The following is a 19,941-nucleotide window of genomic DNA, read 5'->3' as shown; positions in this document are numbered from 1 at the left end:
TTCATGACACGCACTAAACCAGTACAGGGTACCCCCTAGAGTAAAGAGATGATAAACACTCCACTTAAAACCTCAGGATGACAAAAGGTTTCATTATGACCAAATTTGCTCACTTTCTGAAAAGAGAAGGTGGTTTGTTTGTTTTATTAAGCCAACCCAAATCACTTCCATATAGAAAATAATTGAGAAGCATGCAACTAAAGATAGAGGCCAAGTCTCAGTATGGGAGGGAGACGCTCCCAGGACTAGCTGGAGATGCAGTAGAAAGAATGAGTGAATGGGATTCTGTGATCAGGCTACAGTTAAGTCTGATGGAGCAGAAAGTGTCTCTGAGTCTGACTGTAGGAACCTTGCTTAATCTGAGGGCTTCTCTGGAAGGCCAGTGAACTTTCTCCTTGAAAAGGACAGGGTTGGGGGGGGGGGGTGCTTCATTATCAAGAAGCGGGCTCTAAACAAGCCCACCAGTCACCATTGGAGGCTTTCAGAGCAATGCCAAGAGGAAGCAAAGAAGGAAGGGAGGGAGGTTTTACTTTTTCCTCCCTTATTCCAACACACCAGTATTTTCCAAAACACAAATGTGCTGCCACAAAACACAGCTGAGCCCAGCACCTACGGTAATGTATAATTAATGACACAGAGTGCTTCAGTTGCCCTTGGGTTTCATAGTCAGCCTTCCCCTTTAACCTAACTCTTCTCTTTAGCAGCTACAAGATGCCACAAGTTGCTGAACCCTGTAATGCCTGAGGGGGGTCCTGTGATTAACTTTACTAGAGCAGGTGTTGACACCTGGGAACCAGGATGAGTGCCTTGCCCAACCCCCCCCCCCTAGAGATCTCCTCTCTCCAAAAGTGTGGGTGCTGTTAAGTTCTCTTGGATCAGAATTTCTCTAAAAGAAGGCACCCAGTTCAGCTCCCTCTTTTTGTTCCCTGTTCTTTCTTTTATTCATTCTGTAGTTCTCTCTCAAACACTGCCCACCTCCGGACCCCTGTGCCCAGCTAGTGCTAGGTGGTGGGCAGAGACCCCTCTAGGATATGGACACAGCCCAGGAGTAAGCCTAGCAACCATATATCTGAGATGTGAGTCCTAACACGGGTGGGCGACTCTGCCAGGAATAGCTTAAGGCAACTTCCAGCCACATCGAGTGCCAAAGGGGGGCTTCGTGAAGCAGAGTTCCCTTGGACCCTGAGGTGTGCAACCCTGGTGCTACAGATTGGAGCTGCTGGCTGTATTTGCAGGGATCCAAAGTGGGTGGCCTAGGAGAGGAGTGTAGAGGTGGTGAAAGTACTTGGGGCAGGGGAATGTTCCACAAAGAAAACGTAAGTGATGGAGTGGGCGGAAGCATCAGACTTGCAACCATGCCACGTTTAGAAAGTGATTCTCCATAGATTGACCCCATTCCAGGATAACTCTTTTCAACTTTTTATTGATCCCTGTGCCCCCACTTTCTAAAGCCATATTCCTCCCCCAGAATTCCAAAATGCAAAAGATTTTCTCCCTTGCTCTAATGACGTTCCCTTCTTAGGGACCCTATGAACTGATTTCCCCAACAAGCTCCTAAAGTAGGAGCTGATCTGTCCCAGCCAGCCCGCTGTGATGAGCCTGGACGCAGCCAGTGAGTGATGCCCAGCACGCACCCAGGGTCTTTCAGCTTCCTGTGTCCCCCGCAAGGTTCCTTCTCCTCACCCTGCAACAACATGCCCGAAAGACACATGTACCCCCGACCCGGGTCCGGCCGTAGCCACCAATAACCCTACAATAAGTAGAGAAGTAAAGCGGGGGTCTGTGTCCCAGAGCGCACCGGCTGGGGTCAACTCCTCACCCCTGGCGCACAGACCGCTGCCCCAATCCGAGGGCACAGGGAAAGGGGAGGGAAGGGCAGGCGACGGGGACAAGGCTGGTAGGACGGAAGGAGGCAAGACACGGTGCGGAGCTAAGAGGTGGGCTGCAGGGGACGCCGAGAGATGGCTGGGATGGCGCAGGGGCGGGCGCCCGGGGCGCGCGTTACCTTCGTCTTGCCCCCGCAGTGGCAGCAAACGGTCCACAGGTACTTGAGAGTCCGCCAGAGCAAGATGATGAAGAGGCCCCCGAAGAAAGTCACCATGGAGGAGGCCAAGAAAGCCCACCACATGCGTTGGCCCCGGCTGTCGCACGGCACCTCCATGGTCACCGGGATGATGAGCGCATCCATCTTGGGCTCGTGGACCGAGGACGAGGAGGAAGAGGAGGAGGAAGAAGAGGAGGAGGAAGAAGAGGACGCGTCTAGGCTGAGATGGTTCGCGTGGATATTGCTGCTCATTCTAAGACCGCTGCCTCCGCCGCCGCCGCCGCCGCCGCCGCTGCTGCCGCTGCTGCCGCCGCCGCCGCCGCCGCCACCGTTTGCCATAGCTAGCAACGGACGGCCGGCGCAGGGGCTCGAGGGAGCTCCTCCCGCCGCCAGCGCCACCCCGAACACCCATCAACAGCCATGTTGCTGCTACTGCTGCCGCCGCCGCCGCGGAGCGCCGGGAGGGGGGCGGGGAGGCGCCTGGGCTCGGGGCGCTGTGCGCGACCTGGCGGGGTGTGCGGAGATATATACAGCCAAGCGCCGCCGCCCGCCCTCCCCCGGGCTGCCCGCCCGCCCGGGGGGGGAAGGGGATGAGCGCGGGTGGCTCCCACTCCCCGACCCGGGCTCCGATCGCCCCCGGGGCTGCGCGGGGCACCGAGAGCCCAGGGGGCGCCGCGGGCCGTCCGCGCCCGGGGTCTGGGCGGCCCGAAGCTCCGAAAGCGCGATCCCGAGTGCCTTCGGCGCCGCCCGGTCCACTTGGCGTGCGCCACGCGTGTGCGCTGCGCCCCGGCCCGGGGTCCCCCGCCCGTCCCCGCGCAGCTCTCTCGGGTGATGAGAAGACAGCTCGTTAAGATCGGAGAATCCGCGCCCTCCCGCCCGGGCGTGCCCGCGCCACCCTTCCTCCCCCAGACTGCGCTCCGCTCCTGGATCGCCGCCTCCTGAGCTCGCGGGGCCGCGGTAAATTGGCTGCGGCTGTCTGCCCTGCCTCCGCGGCCAGCTAGCGGATGCCCTGCCGGACCCCTTCGGACCGGGTCTTCGCGACCCCGAGCCTCCTCGGCCTCTGCTCGCTTCTTCCTCCTCGCCTCCTCGGGCTCTTCCTCGTCCCCGTTCTCGCAGCCGGAGCCTCTTCGGCGCGCGCCCCGCGCTCCCCGCAGCCGCCAACAGTGGCAGCTGCAGCAACTGGAGCAGGCGCGGGCTCAAGCCGCCCGAAGCGAGAGGGGAGGAGGCTTACCAGGCTGGCCACGGCTTGGGGCTGAGTAGGGGCCGCAGGTCTTTTGGAAGTGGTCGGGCATGCGGCCCCCCACCACTCAGGACACAGAGTATAGCGCCCCCAGCCCAGATGCAGGATTTAGCAGGTGTTGCGCCCCCTTAAGCTCAGCGGGGTACCAGAAGGGAAAGCCACCAGGTGCCTGAGGAACCCCTAATGGGGAGGGGAGGAGTGGTTGGCTGTCGGCTCCATTCAATGGGCTTATTATTGCCCCTAGATCCTCAGGCTTGGAGACTAAGGAAGACCCTAGTGAGCACAGTACGCGTGCTGACTGATAGTTCATTCACACTTTCGTTTCCTAGGTGCCACAGCGTGCGTTGCTGATGAACAGGGGCATCTGAAAGTCTGTTGGTAGTCTATGACCTCTGACAGCTGCAGGTGGGTTTGTTGTTTGTTCTTTGTTATTTCCTTATCAAGCAACCTGATAGTAGGCAAAGAAGACAGCAGCCTGACTGTTGGTGTGGAACAAACTTGGGTAGACAACGGGTTTCTTAAAGGGTCTCTTCCTTGTCCTTTAGAGTCATGTGAGGAGAGCAACTGAATGGTGGGTATTCTGCATTCAGGCTTGCCTTTCTACATTTCTGGTTTCCCCATTCGTTTCTCCCCTTTAAAGGGAAGGAGTCCGGGTTTGTTGAGCAGCCCCTGTCCCCCCCACCCAACCCCCAGTCACACAGAAACTTTCTCACTCTGGCCACTTCTCCAGGCTGGCAGCTGTACCACAACTTTTTCCTGTGCTAATTAAAACCAAGACAATCACTCTCCCCTCATTGCCCTCAGTGATTTCCCCAAACTTTCCAGCTCATTAGTTATAGCCTAATTGGAATTCTCAGGTTCCTTTCAAGACTCCTCATATGGTAAACTGGCCCAAGTGAGGCTCCTTACCTGAACAAGCTGTCACTACCTAAATCATTGGTCAGCCAAGAAGGGCCAAAGGAGGCCAAACCTGGCAGACACCGAAAATAATGAGTCTCAAATCGGTTGGTATATTCCTTGGGCTCAGTAAACATATCTACTAGAAAAGAATTAAGGCCAAAATCACCCCCCCCCAAAAAAAAAAAAACAGTATATAACAGAAGGCCAGCAAAAAGGCTCAACTGTTAAAGTTACTTGCCTCCAAACCTGACCACCTGAACCTGATCTCTGAAAGTCACAGTGAAAAGAATAAACTAACTCCTGTTAACCATTCTCTCATACCTATGTGCATGTTATGGTGCACACTCATGTTTACACACACACACACACACACACACACACGCACTGAGGTAGTTTATGTTTTAAAGAAGAGAGCTATAAATTGTGTTTTCCAGAAGGAGAAATTGCCTCAGTCTCCCCTTAAACCATCCAGTGGTCCCTCCAATATCATCTGTCCTTCACAATCCCCATGTATTCAATGCCCCTAGCTCTATCCCAGAATCAGGCTGGGTAAGACTTGGAAAGGCTGGGAAGGGATGCAAATGACTGTGGTACTGAGGTTCCTTTGTTGGCCTCCTCAATAGCTGTGAGTGTGCCTCAACACACGCCAAGCGTGAGGGACTTTCCTTAAGTCCGAGATTTAACATTTAAAACTGAGACATCCATAGCATAAACTCAGCAAAGAACAGGTACTGCTCTGCCCCACTGTGGCTTAGTGAGCCTTCGGAATGTATTCCCATAGGAACAAAACTTGAACCTTCGCAGCCAGTGGTCCCCTCTAGATTCTTCCTAGCCAATACCTGCAACCTAGATCTTCCTAGAAAGCTAGTTTCATGGTGACTTACAAGAGTCTGGCGGATGCTGTGCCTTCTGTCATCCCACATGTGAAGTCCCTACATGTGTTCTGACTCCATTGTCACCATCATCATCTAGAGGGTCCCAGAAGCCCCATGAGGTACGCACCCCAGCCACCACCTCTTTCTGCTTTGGTGACTGAAGCTTTCAGCCTCTCCAGTGTTGTCCAAAACTGTGACTTCCTCAGAATTCATCAGAGACCTTCATCAAGGTCAATATTATCACCTGAATGGACTTGGGACACTCAGAATATAGGCACAGAATGAGAGTATTCCTGACTACTGGGAATAGATATCATCAGGCCTTTGCCCAACTCTCTTACCAGCCATTTAGGAAGAGGCTCTTCCCAGACACAGAGGAACCTCGCATTCAAAAAGATCCTTGGACATCGTAGGCTTGTGTTATTCATTTCTAAAACTGAAACCAGAGGCAGGAGAGGGAGCTTGGAGAGTAAATGCTTGCTGCACAAGGATGAGGAGCTGAGTTTGGATCCCTAGCACCCACATAAAGTCCAGTCATGGTATATACTCTGGTACTGGGAAGTAGAGAGATGCAGATACCAGGGGAGTTGCTGGACAGACAGCAAAGCCGAAAAACAAACAAAAACAAAAAACAAACAAACAAACAAACAAAAACCAGAAACCAGGAGGGTAAGCCTCAAATTGAGCCTGCTTCAATTGATGTAGAAAGTTGATTGACTAAAATATATGGCATCAACCTCTGGCCTCCAAACACTCTGCACTGTACACACACACACACACACACACACACACACACACACACACACACACACACCACCTAGCCTATCTCAAAGGGTTATCTGGAAGAATGAAGAAGAAAACATACATATTGTTTGCTATAACTATGACACACACACTCCATAAACTGGATAAACTTGGATCAGATCTTCTGGCCCCTGGCTTTGCTCATATAGTGCAATCTTTGGGAAGAAGTGGGATTAGAGGCCCCTGCCTCCACTTTGCTGCTCTACACACCTACACAGCCCCTCAGAAAGATGGTCGGAGCAAGACCGTGCAGCTTCAGAAATCCCTGAGCTTTGCTGTATGTAATTTTTATCCCAGAGGGCCTCATACCAGGTTGTGGCCAACCTCCAGATGGGAAGAACCCATCAGCTTGCATAGGATCTGTCACCCACACCTACCCACTGACTTCTCCCTCTTTCTTTAGCCTAGGAAATGGGGGGCTCTAGTATCTACAAATAACCCCCAGAGTATCGTCTCTAACTACTGTAGGTGTGTCTACAGGTTGAGTATCTAGGGCCATAGTACAAGAACTAAAAGCTTACAAAAACTAGAAACTTACAATAGGAGACATTTATTTGCCTGTACACATGAAAGCTTCCCAAACTCTTCACCAAATGCACCTGTGTTTACAGTCACTTTCAGAGCAAGCCTGGATTTTCAAATCTGTTAACTATTCTAAGCTGGGCATTCCCAATGGGACTTAAAAGAAATACGTGAGTCGAAGTGCATGAGCACACAAACTAAAAAAGCAGAATGATTGCAAAGTCCAAAGAGAATATGAAAGGTTGTTTAAATAGTTATCAGCCGAGTATCACAGTTAACATGCTGAGATTTCTTTTCTATAGCCCCAGCCTGGACCTAATCCTGATACTCAGATTGAAAACAAACAAAAAAACAAAACAAAACAAAACAAAACAAAACAAAAAACTTTACAAATCTGCTAGGAGACTCAGTAATGCCTCCCTAAGTGGTGTGGCGTCCTCTGGTGGCATCTTCTGGTAGACCACTTCTTGGTGAGGATTCAAAGGGGGGCTGATTCATTCATTTGAGACATGGAAATCCTGAGGAACATTTCACAGTCAAACAAACAATGTAACCACAGGAAAGGGAACCATGGGTTTGAATGCTAGTGGTCAGAGGACACAAACGGACTACAGTTAATAACGTTTAGTATACTTGAGAAGGAACACTAAGGTTCTGGCCACAGATACATACAAGGAAAAAGTAATACAGAATCAGCTTGAGTTAGCGGATTATCCATTCCACAAAGAATAAATATTTCAAATAATGCTGTGCAATATACATAATGCAATGTTTGTCCATTTAAAAATATTAAAGCTGGAGAGATGTCCCGGCCATTAAAGACACTTGTTGCTCCTAAGAGGCCCTGCTTTGTTTCCTAAGACCCACATAATAGTTCACAACCATCTAGAACTCCGGTTTGGAGAAATCCGGTACCCTCCTATGATCTCTTAAAGCATCAACCACTCATATGGTTCACATATATACATGCAGACAAAACTCTCATAAATGAATGAATTGAATGTTTTAAGGAAAAGTAAAGAAAAGTCATAATCAGGATGATATCAACCATCCACTTACGAGTCCCATACCATATAAAGTGTTGCGTGAAGGTAGATGGCACAGTTCATGTTCTTTCCACAATACAATCTGATGCTCCGTCATAGCTACGACTGCCATTGGTGTCACCGTGCTTCCTTAAATTGCCATGATGTGAAAAGCTAGAAAGAGCTGACAACATGCCTCTCTTCCAAGCACTGGAACCTAAGGTTGGCCGTCATAACTCGTGGGCATATTTTTTTAAAACTGGGCATGAGGCTCAGTTAAAATCTTAGATCTGGGCAGTCAGGAGCAGGGAGATCCTTTCTACTCACTGATCAGAGTGGACCAAGGAATAAGTGTCAGGGAATAAGAAAACTCTCAGAGAAAAGTGGAGTAATGTCTGAGGAAGGACACTTGAGCTTGTCCTCCGGCCCCCACAAGTGTAGCCACCTAAGCATATGTGTACACATGCTCACAAGCACACAAGCACATGTGTACATATACACACATACTATACACACATGCAGGCACACATACACAATTACCATGGTGCACCCCTGCCTTCTCACCTCCTTTAATCTATTTGTGGTGGAAGACAGGAAAGTAGGTACTCTGACTTCCTACAGCTCCAAGAAACTGAGGCTGAGTTCTCCCATTGAGTTACTTGACATGCCAGGAGTCCTCTACCTCTGGAATAATTTCTGATTTATGACAAAGGGGGAAGATCATAGTGGCCCAACCCTCAAAACTATATCCAAGGTTCGTCGAGTGGAAAGAGGGACAAGAAAGCAGGTGTGAATGGGTTAGGTTTTCTTTTCATAACTAATTAATATCTACTTATTTCTGTTTATATGATTAATCCAGACTTATTAGAAAGAATCAGACTATGGAATCTTTGTGAGAGGACATTCACTCTACCTAGAATCCCACCATCCACAGATCACCTAATCACTTGACATTTTACATACTTAGATTTTTCCTGGGGGGGGATATGTATTTTCACAAGGTTAAAACTACAGTAAACGTGTAACTTTCACCCTACTTTCCTTTCACATTAAACTGTAAGGATTTTCTCTATCCTTAAAGAGCCTGGAAGAACAACTGAGTGGCGGACCAGCAGATGGCAGACTACTGAATTGTGGCTTATCCTCAAATTTCATATATTTAAAAACAATCTCTAAAACTGTGTGCAAATCTCTTACAGTAGTTGAGAGATGTCAAAAGGCCTCCACTGATATTCTTGCATCCTGGCCTCAGTAGATGTTATCTGAGACCAACTGGCCACAGGGTCCTTCCCAGCCCCTTACTACATCACAGACCTCAGATCAGCCCATGTCTAGCAAAGAACTTGAGTCAGGGCATGAGAGTCTCAAAGTCATTGCCTCCTTTTCTAACACATCAAAACTATTGCCGTATCCAGGCATAGTGGTGCACACCTTTAATCCCAGCATTCAAGAGGCAGAGATAGCCAGATCTCTGAGTCTCAGGCAAGCCTGGTCTACAGAGTGAGCTCCAAGATAACCAGGCTACATAGAGAAACCCTGTCTCGGGGAGTGGAGCCATTACCTTTGGAGAAGAGTGGCAGGAAGCTAACAGGAACTCTTCCTTGTCAAAGATGGTGCCAATGTCTGGGGTTATGGTTGTTGGAATAAACTCAGAGGCCATGTCCTGGCTGGAAGGCACCTTCCACTTCCATTTGCTGGGTTGCCAGAAGACGATCCTGATCATCCCTCTGTCTTTGTCAACTCTGCCAGGATTGTCTCTAGCAGACCACCAGTGTCTTGAGCCTCGCCTCTGAGAGGCTTCCATAGTCAGAGAGTCTGCTTTCGTCTCTGGTGCTGAGAGAAAACCAAAGGAAGAGCCTCTCTGTGCTTCTTGTGTGTTCTGGGCTTCCAGACCAAAGCACTGGCTACTCTTTTTTTTTCCCCCGCCTTTGGGGTTCCTAGTTTAATGCGTGTAGAAGCTCTGCTTCCAGAGCTGGGGAGTCCAGCACTCAGTTCCTTGTTCTGAATAAATAAGGACTTTGGGACACAAAGCAGCATATAAATAGGGAGGAGGACTTACTCCTGCTCCTCAGATGAGAATGATGCTGAGAACAATCTTCCCTGCTTAGAAACTATCTTGGGAATAAGAAGCCATGAAGTTAAACATGTTGGTGGTGGCCAGGGATGGGTTTCCTGGCTTCTGATTCTGATTTGTGCATGCCACACCTTGTTTTGTGATAACAGAGTCTGAGGGGCCTGGGAGATAGTTCAGTGGGTAAAGTGCCTGCAGCACAAGCATGGGGCATGAGCAAGTTCTGATCCCCTGCATCTACATAGAAAGCCATATGCACTTGCCTGTAACCAAGGCTGGGGAGACTGAGACAGGATCCATGGGACTCACTGGCCAGCTTGTCTGGGCAAACTCTTGAATGCCAAGTTCACCAAGATACCTTACCTTAAAAAATAAGGTGGCCAGCAATGAAGGAAGACACTAAATGTCAGCCTCTGGCCATAGACTTTGGCGCGTGCGCGCGCGCACACACACACACACACACACACACACACACACACACACATACACACACACACACATCTGTAACAGCTCCCTCCCTTATAAGTTTATCCCATCCTTGGCTTCAGTATCCCCACAGTTACCAAATGTCCTACTTTCCAAGAAGAAGTACAATTCTAATAGCTCAAAAAGATTATGAACCACGGGTGAGTCTGTTTGTATGAAACCAAGAAGCACAGCTTACTTATATCTTTCTAAAACAAACCAAAACATTTTTCAATTTAGCAGTGCCCTGGGAGATGTAAGAGAATGAGCCATAAAAGGGACGTACAGCAATAAACTGGTCTCTGAGTTCAAGAGGGAAGTTCATCAAATATGTTTATGCAATGAGCTGGCCATGTTTCCAAGGAAGAATGCTGTGAACATCCCAGAATGTATTTGACTTAAAGCTAAGAGTGCTCCCCATGCACAGGAATCATAAGAGGTTGTCTCACATTTGCCCCAAATTTGCACCTTAATTCTAGCATTGGGGGAATTTTGCAGGGCATGTTGTGTGATTATCCTATGAACCCAAAGGACAGCTAAAGATAAACGTAACACAGTCAATTATCTGGACATTCTCCAGAAAGGTCACACATATGAGAGAGACAGAGACAGAGACAGAGACAGAGACAGAGAGAGAGAGACAGAGAGAGACAGAGAGACAGAGAGAGAGACAGAGAGAGAGACAGAGAGAGACAGAGAGACAGAGAGAGACAGAGAGATTGAGACAGACAGAGAGAGACAGACAGAGATGGAGAGATGTGAACTCTGCCTATTCCAGAAGCTTTTAAAACCTTGACTTTTGGCAATGTCTATCAGCTTTGTCTCTCTGGGGACCTGTTTGAATACAAACATTGGGTACTTCCAGAAAGATACCTTAAGCACTGCACAGGCAGGACAAGGTAGAGTTGGAAAAGAAGCTGCCCAGTGTGCTGTGGCACTTCCCTTTAGGGACAGCCTTTATGGGCGCTAGGTGATATTGGCTTTCCAGAATATGCTCAGCTGAAGAAAGGCGTGCAGACACTTCTGTTTGGTCATCTATCAATCTCATTTTGTTCTCTCCTTATCACAAAATTGAAAGCTGTAAGTTGAGCAAAGTAAGCCACAGACTGCCCTAGCCACCCTGGGAACTCAGGGAATGATGGATAGTTGTAGACTTAAAGCTTTTTATCTGACTTGCTCTCAGCTCTTCTATCAAGCCCCGTCTTGGTGACACTGTACGGAGACAGATGGGCAGGTATGCATCCATGGCTTTTATTTCAAGACATATTCTATCTAAAGTCAATGGCTCAGATGGGAATTCTAGCCCCTCTGTTATGTGTTTAGAAGCCCAGTGCTTCTTAATCTGCTAGCCTATCGAGATGGCTGTCCATTAAATCCAATGGTCCATCATAGGCTGGGACCTCCTGAAATGGCTTTCCATTAAAGGCATGGGAGTACTTGAGTCCATTTGAGAACCAATCTAAAGGGTACAGAATTTATCTTTCCCATCATACAGTCCAGAGGGCTCTGCCCCCTCTTTCCTAGCTTCTTCCACAGAGACTTGTGAGAGAACTCCTGGAGCAGAGTTGGCAGACAGAGAAATCCTCTGGAGATACAGCACACCCTTCCTTCCAGGCCAGCACAAGCATGGCTGGTAGCCGACCCATGCGGTTGGACACCACCATGGACTCTTCATAGACTCCTAGATTGAATACAAACAGTTCCTAGAGACCACTCTCTCCTGTTTTTTCCCCATTGCTCAGGTCACACCGGTTCTCAGCCAACACCCTTAATTCACTTCAAAAGGAATTCCTGGACACCACATCTTCACCAATCAGCACTGCTACACATAGAAAACAAAAGTACACGATGGGAGTAAAAAAGCTGCCATAATGAGAAGAATGATGTCATTGCATGAGAACTTGGTGCTGAGCATGAAACCCTTTACCCTGAGGCAAAGACCAACTTGGGGGCAACTGGCTTTAGGAGAACTGGATGGGATGCACTGTTCTCATTTAGTTCCAAAATGGGAATATATGATGAAATCATCCTTCATGTGTTGGCCCTGGGGTGAACTTTCCTACTGGGTTGAATTCTTATCCGGTCCACTCTGCAGATGTAGAAGGTGGGGCGCTAGAATTTAAAAGCAAATACTTCATCTAGACTCAGAGAGAGCTGCTGCTCACACAAGTGCTTAAGGTCAGTACACAGCGTGCCTGGTAGTCACCAAGACCTCTGCTCTCTACTTCTCCTAGGCCTCCCCAGGGAGAGAGGCATGGTAGTGAGGGTTTTGTCTGACATGTTCCCTTTTAGACTTGAGACAGTGCTGTTTGAAGATGATTGACAGAATGCCCAAAGCCTCTTTGCTGCCATGCCTAAGCTGGAGTTAGAAACCTTTCCTGTACCCTTTGTGCCCTCCCTAAGGCTACCTGGGCAGCAGATGGGCCTACTGTGACCCATGCCCTATGCAATGAGTCTTCCTCTCTTTCCTGTCCCCAGCAGGTCTCTGAGTTCCCTTCTTGTTGATTCTTTAAAATGCTAATCTGGGTCTCTAGGACTCATGGAGCCTTTTGCTCCCACAGAGCCCCAGTGTGGCTGCACCCAGCTGTGCACCAGCATGCAGAGCCTCTCAAGTCCCCAGGCTGGAAGTGGTCGTGCAGAGAGTCCTTTCCCATGTCATCTGGGACTCTGAGCACCCGCTGAGGACAGGGACCCAGGAAGCTCAGGACAAACCTTCACTAAGCTTTAAACACAGTGGATACAGCTGGCCGCTCAGTTCTGAGCCTCTGCCTGGAACTGGGTCGATGCAGCATCAGATCAAAGCAGGAGCTTTGAAGCACCTCTGTGGGTGGGTCCTGGAGTGACAGGAAAATCAGGATCCTGTCTAGGTTGGGGAGACTGGGGATAATGGGGGGGGGGATGAAAAAGCAGGTGTCCCACTATGCCTTTGAAGGAAAGTGGTGGGAAGGGGCAACATCCTGGAACAGAACGGAGGATGGGGAAGCGGCAGGGAGTGGGTAACATTCTAGAACAGAAGGAATAGAAACGAGAGTAAAAAGTGAAATGAAACAGAGAGAACTAGAGAGGACCCCCACCCCAGAAAAAGAAAAGGGGACGTAGAACACCAAAGTTGATCACTTCCTGCTGGCATCCTTTTCTCTAGCACAGATGGGTGTGGCTAGAATAGATGGGGCCCCATTCCAGAGAATGAAACACATATACACAGTAAATCACAGAATCCTGCTGGCAGATTCCTGACACATTTTTTGTCTGTCTATCATCTATCCTCCATCCGTCTTTCGTTTGCTTGCTCTCACTGCTCGATCCCTCTCTTCTCACTCTTTTTTCCTTTCTCAGGAAGAAAACATGCTTGAGATGTAGGGTGTGCCTGTGCAGCACATCCTGGGGTACCCTTTTAGTCTGGACAGCCTCAAGGATTGTACTGGCTGTGGACAAGGGATGGGGAATCCTGGCTGTGTGTTAGGAGGTGGGGACCCAACAAGAATTCCCTTCATTGTGTTCACATCACCACAACGGATGAGGATTGGTAAGAGCAAGAGACAACAGAAACAACATCCAGAAAAGACAGCCCAGGTAGGCGGGCATTTGAGCAGCCAGCCAGGCTTTTTGCCAACACCAGTGACCACAAGTGTGACACCTTTCCTGGGAATCCTACCTGCCTAGACCTCTTTGCCAGGAAAGTGACCAGAACATTGGTCTCTCTAGGTCAGTGAGCAATGCTTTACAACCAAGGGAAGAAGAGGCCAGTGTGTCTCTCTGTATGTCCTGTTCTGCTGCTCCAGTATGAAGTCCTCAGGTCTACAAAGGAAAAAGTATTACTTATTTATTAGGAATAGATGTATTATTGGAGGAGTTAGAGAAAGGATTGAAGGGGCTGAAGGGGCTTGCAACCCCATAAAAACAATAATACCAACCAACCAGAGCTCCCAGGGACTAAACCACTACCCAAAGACTACACATGGATGGACCAGTGGCTCCTGGTGCATATGTAGCAGAGGATGGCCTTGCTGGGCACCAATGGGAGGAGAAGCCCTTGGTCCTACCAAGGCTGACTGTCCCCCTTAATTTAGGGGAATGTCAGGGTAGGAAAGGGGGTGGTTGGGGAGGGGGAACACACTCAAAAAGAAGGGGGAGGGGGATGGAATAGAGGGCTTATGGACAGGAAACCAGGAAAGGGGATAACATTTGAAATGTTTTATAGATAGATAGATAGATAGATAGATAGATAGATAGATAGATAGATAGATAGATAGAGATATAGAGAGAGAGAGAAAGACAGAGAGACAGAAAGAGACAGAGACAGAGACAGAGACATGGATATGTTCCCAAGCTAAATAAACTCAACATGGAACTCAGGCCTACAAGGCTGACATCTTGCTGGTGAGTATCTAAGCAGCTTGGAGGTCATTTGACAACCTGAAGGAAAAGAAAAGAAAGAATGGATTTATTAAATACCCTTATACTGTTCCTCAGGCTTGGTACTAACAGGGTCTTCTGTCCCCACCTACTGTCCCCACTATAGCAAGGAGCCCCAAGCTCCTTGAAGTAAAATACATGACCCAACTGAAGCCTATGCGTTTCTGCACACAACTCCATTCAGATGGCATTGCTGCTCCTCTCTCTAGCTATAGGGTATGGATTGAGTTTCTTGCTTCCTCACATTTCAATGTCCTCTTCAGAGCAGGGACAATAAGATGGCCTCCTTGAGACACTAGGGTGAGGATCAGATAGAAGAACCCAGGTATAGCTCTCAGTATGGCGGTCGGTACATGGTAGGTGTTGGCCTTTCACTGCCCTTGACCACTGCAGTAAAAGCAGAACAGTGGTTCTCGAAACCTGTTGCCACAAGCCCTGCATTTCCACTGTGTGGTACATGCAGGGGAGTGGTACCTTCTACCCACAGATCATAGAGGGTCACCTCACGAGTGGCATTCTTCACCCACATACCTTTGCTCAGTATTGTTTTTCTCTTCTGTGACTACAGGCTTTTGAGGGTTTTTTTTTTCTTTTATTGGATTTTTTTATTTATATTTCAAATGTTATCCCCTTTCCTAGTTTCCCCTCAAGAAACCTGCTATCACATCCCCCCCACTGCTTCTCCAAGGGTGCTCCCCCGACCCATTTATCCACCCACCCACTCCCTCCCACCTCCCTGCCCTGACATTTCCCTACACTGGAGCATTGAGCCTTGACAGGACCAAGGGCCTCTTGGGCTTTTGAGATTCTTTTGTCCCCTTTTCCTGAAAGTTCTCTCCCTTCTTTTCTTCCCAGGCCATCCAGCTTTTGTGTATAGAGATTCCTACAGAATCAAACCAAAGGCAAAGTCCTGCTCCATGATATGAAGCCCATGCCTGGCACTGTGATAGGGCTATGAACCTACATCTAGGTAGGATATAGGCCTATTATTATCATTTTGCTAAATGGATATAGCATTAAAATGAATCCTAGTGACTCACTGCTATTCCCAGAGTTCAGTACATCACTGTGAATCTTCCTAGAAGAAGGGTCAGAGATATTATAAGAGCCAGAGGTGGTGGCTAACTTCAAGGATGCTGCTTTCCAGATACAATGATGCAGATGCACCTATGAACTCACAGCGACTTTGACAGCATGCAAAACACCCGAGCAAGCTCAAGCCAGACAACCCCAGCACAGAATGGAGGAGGTAAGTAGAAAGCTTTACCCTAGCTAAGGACTTACTGACATTTACTAGCATCTGGGAAAGGGAGAGTCATTTTTCTCTGATGATGTGACCCCTGGTAGGTCAAGGACTCTCCATCCACCCTACTCCCAAGAGCATTGGGCAACAAAACCTTGACTGAGAGGAAAAGAAAACAAGAAGACTCAGAGTTGAGTGGGTAGGGAGGTAAGGATAGAAATGGTACAGAATGGTACAGATGGGAAGGGTTGGGGTGAGTCTGATCAAAATCTATTATGTGAAAAACTCTCAAAGCTCGAGCGCGCGCGCGCACGCACACACACACACACACACACACACACACACACACACACACACACACACGAAATGTGGTAGAGAAACCAAGCTGTGACTTTTGCTGAGGACAACTAGAGCAAACATCTATTCAGTCACCCTTAGTAAGCCAGTGGGTTTACCAGGGATTCTTAAGGGGGTGTGGGTGTGGTGTCACTTACAGGAGCAGAGATGACTCAGAGGGAGCTGTATCACTGAAATGACCACCCCAGCATGGGGTCACTCCAAGACTCTTTGTCCCTGGAGCTCTCTGTAGGACTTGCAGGCAGCTTCTCTGCTCAGAGAATGTCCTCTCCTCAGCAATGGCCTCTGCAGGTATAACCTAAGAAAGGGGATCATGTATCTTCTAGGATTCAAGGGCTCCATGAGACTTACAAGCTGTGTGTACTTCCTAAGCCTTGATGGAACACTTTAATTTGAACTGAGAACAAAAAGCTACACAACAGACCTGGTGTCTTTTTGCAGTTGTATCATCAACAAACACAAGTATCTCCTGGGCATCTGATGTGTGCATGAACACGTATTAAACTACTATGAATAAAAATGGAGAGGACACACATTCAATCCAAGATGAAAAGCCCATGGGGAAATAACCTGCATCAGTGGGGAAATAGCCAATGTCTAGATACAGAAAGAAAGCAAAATTGTTTGGGATTGCCATTAACTTGTGGCAAACCAAGAATATAATGAGGACCACAAAACTAGCAGTTAAAATTATTTAGAACCATAACTGGAAAAAAATGGCAAATAAGAATTACAGACTTTTAAAATATGGCCACAGGGGAGGATAATTAGCATATTAGATCCCAGTTGGCCTTCAGTGACTGGCTGAATAGGCATAAGTCTGAGAAACACAAATAGAATCTAAATGGTAAGGAGAGGAGCGCCGGACACACCACAGACAGTTCTCGGAGGTGACCACAGAGGGAGTGAAGCAGTGTGCATGGTGGCTGAGAGCTGAAAAAAAAAAAGATTTCAGTAAATTCTAGGCACAAGTTCTAGGCAAAATCAATAAGAACCTTATAGAGCTCCATGTGATGGCATATACATGTAACCCCAGGGGTAGGAGGGTAGTAAGCTAAAGGCCAGCCTAAGCAACATAGTGAGACTGTCTCAAAAAAAATTAACAACGCAACACATGGTAAGAGCAGAACTACCTTGTTGGGTATAATAGCATGTGCCCTTAATCCAGCACCCAGCAAGCAGAGGCAGGCAGATCTGTGTGAGTTTCAGGCCAACCTGATCTATGTTGCAAGTTCCAGGTTAGCCACAGTTGCATAGTAAAACCCTGTTTCAAAAACAAAACAAAATCTAAGGAATGACGATTAAGACAGCATGAGGACAATAACAGGTGGCGGGAGAGGCGTGGCCAGAGAAGCAGAGAGATAGCACTTCCCTTCAAAGGACAGAGCAAAACCTGCATCAACCTAGACATCTATGCTCAATTACACTGAGCTTTAAACACAGGCTTGAAATGAAGCATCTGTAGATAAAGAGAAGTGAGCAAAAATGAGGAAGTGTCCAAAAGACAAACTTCAGGAGGAAGAAAGCAGAACCTAGAGGGAACAAAGAACAGACAGCCTGGATGGGCAAAGCTCAGATGACCACAGGCAGCGTGGATCGGCACTGGCTTCTAAAACAGCAATGATATTAAGGAAAGATCTGGGTGATGTCAAAGCAAAATTGAACCAACATGCTAGTTAGCACTAGCCTGTTAGACAGAGGGCGTCACATCAGGGTTAAATTATGAATGGAGTTAATATCATGAAGTCAGTCAACATATTAAGATTTTGGAGGTACCTTCTGAAACAATAACAAAAAGGAAACATATGGCTCCCAAATCTATAGGGAATGAAAAGAAAAATGTTAAAGAGAGCAAAGAAGAGGGAGGAGAAAAAGTGTAAAGTATAATAAAGCAAAGTAAGACAAAATGCTAAGATACAGTCAAACTCCCCTGCATTTATAGTAAATGCAAATGGATCCATCTCACCAACCCAAAGGAATGTTTGCCTAGCATTGCCTTGCTCAGCACTGGGCTGTTTTCTAAAAATATAACTTATGCACCTAGAAAAGTAGAAAGCAGGAGCCTGGAGGGGAGGGAGATACAACAGACAAATTTGAATCAAGAGAAAGCAGTTTCAGAATTTCCATATCAAACCAGATAAACTTCAGGAATATAGAGAAATACTAGGTGTTGTGGTGCATGCAGCTTAGGAAGCTGAGGCAGTAGGATTGCTAAGAGTTCAAAGCCAGCCAGGGCTGCATAGTGAGGTCCAGACTAGACTGAGCTGTAGGACGAGATCCTGTCGAAATAAAATCCGACTGCAGAGGCCTGAAATTATGGCTCCTCAGCTAAGAATGCTTACTGATCTTGCAGAGAACCTGGGTTAGACTCCCAGCACCCACGTGAAGCCCTCACGGTTGCTAGGAACCTCAGTTCCAAGGGGATCCTCTGGTCTCTGATGGCACCTACAAGCATGTGGTCTACATAAATTTACACACTTATAAACATATAAATAAAATTTTACAAAAAGAATCTATGGTGCTGGGGAAATGACTCAGTGGGTAAAAAAAATTACTGTAGCAGAGCTCAGACCTCCAGCACCATATGAAAGAAAGTCATGGCTGCATGTAACCCCGGTGCTGAGGGGAGGGGGGGGGACAACCCAGAGGCTTACTGGCCTGAGCCTACCTGAATGAAGAGGCTCTGTCTCAAAAGATAAGGTGGAGATCCATAAAAGAAGACACCCAACATTAACCTCTGACCTCCACACATACTCACAAATACACACACACACACACACACACACACACACACACACACACACAAACCACATATATATGCCCATATACCACATAAACACATACAAGTATGCCACAGACATGCACAGGCACCCTCACACACACACATCACACACATATGCCTGTACCATACATATATACTATATACAGATGTACATGTGCACATGTACACACAAACCACACACATACACGTGTGCACATGAATACTCACATATACCATACATGCACACAAATACACCACACATGCGCACATGTATATCACACACATAAATCATATGCACATACATACACACAAACATGAACATGTACATATACCACACACACTTACACCATTCACACAAACACACATGCCACACATATGTGCACACATGTGCACACACACAAGGATATAGAATGGACAAACGTAATGATGGGTAGGGAAGGAGGAGTTGTTGAGAGAAGAACAAATCTTATGAACAAAGACACTAGTAAGAGAAGGGGCCTAACACATCTCAAAGTTCTAAGTCAGCTTAGGCTGTAGCTCTGCCTCACTGTACCACCTTGTGGGGTTTTGTAGTTTGTTTGGGGGTTTGTTTTTTGTGTAAATTAGAGATTTGGTGTGCACCACAGTCTACTTTCAAATTTCACAATCCTTTTGACTCAGTATGCTATTTTGTCCGTGTGTGTATGTGCGCGTGTGTGCGTGTGCATGTGTGTGTGTGTGTGTGTGTGTGTGTGTGTGTGTGTGTGTGTGTTATATGTATGTATGCTCCTGTGGGGTACAGGTTCCTACTTACACAGAGAGACCAGAAGAGAACACTGTGTATCTTCTATTACGCTCCACCATATTCTCTTGAGACAGGGTAGCTCAGTAATGCCAGAGCTTTCTGTGTTTTCTATGCTGACCAGTGAGACTCAGATTCTCCTGTCTCCAACCCTTACAATGGGGTTACAGAGGTGTGCAGCTAGACCGGACTTTTCCAGGAGACTGGGATCCTTGGCCGTTCGCAGCAAGCACTTTTACCCACGAAGTCATCTCCTCAACCCCGCTGGGTTTTCTTTAAGTGTATAGTTTGAGTATGTAGATTGCAGACATCACGACAGCTCTCCTATATATAGCCATCCCTCAGAATCCACGGAGGTTGTGTTCCAAATCCACCTAGAACACCAAGCTTCACAGATGCTCAATTCCTTAAATAAAATGGCATAGTATTTGCATACG

General features: G+C 47.6%; 1 protein-coding gene and 1 long non-coding RNA gene across 24 annotated transcripts in view; one reads left to right on the top strand and one right to left on the bottom strand.

Annotated features, from left to right (window-relative positions):
* The window catches only part of Kcnma1 (potassium calcium-activated channel subfamily M alpha 1), a 705,305-nt gene extending 702,761 nt beyond the window's left edge, over positions 1–2,544 (bottom strand). For 17 of the 21 annotated variants that reach the window (XM_087586686.1, XM_087586674.1, XM_087586678.1 and 14 more), the window contains exon 1: positions 2,006–2,544. In XM_087586686.1, coding sequence (XP_087442812.1) covers positions 2,006–2,383 — 378 coding nt within the window. In that variant the 5' untranslated portion in view covers positions 2,384–2,544. The remainder of the gene's footprint in view (positions 1–2,005) is intronic. The other 4 variants (NM_031828.2, NM_001393699.1, NM_001393700.1 and 1 more) reach the window with 1 other exon arrangement.
* LOC103693799 (uncharacterized) overlaps positions 1,878–19,941 on the top strand; it is a 33,622-nt gene continuing 15,558 nt past the window's right edge. Inside the window, exons 1-4 of one of the 3 annotated variants that reach the window (XR_015638595.1) lie at positions 1,878–1,937; positions 3,614–3,689; positions 15,218–15,332; positions 15,510–15,611. This is a non-coding gene — a long non-coding RNA (uncharacterized LOC103693799). Of the gene's footprint in view, positions 1,938–3,613; positions 3,690–11,129; positions 11,181–15,217; positions 15,333–15,509; positions 15,612–19,941 lie in introns of all 3 variants that reach the window. The other 2 variants (XR_015638597.1, XR_015638596.1) reach the window with 2 other exon arrangements.

The sequence above is a fragment of the Rattus norvegicus genome, chromosome 15, assembly GCF_021556685.1.
Source record: "Rattus norvegicus strain SHRSP/BbbUtx chromosome 15, alternate assembly SHRSP_T2T, whole genome shotgun sequence".
Lineage (NCBI taxonomy): Eukaryota > Metazoa > Chordata > Mammalia > Rodentia > Muridae > Rattus > Rattus norvegicus.
Note: the sequence above shows the minus strand (reverse complement) of the source record. Positions and strands in the feature narration are given on the sequence as shown.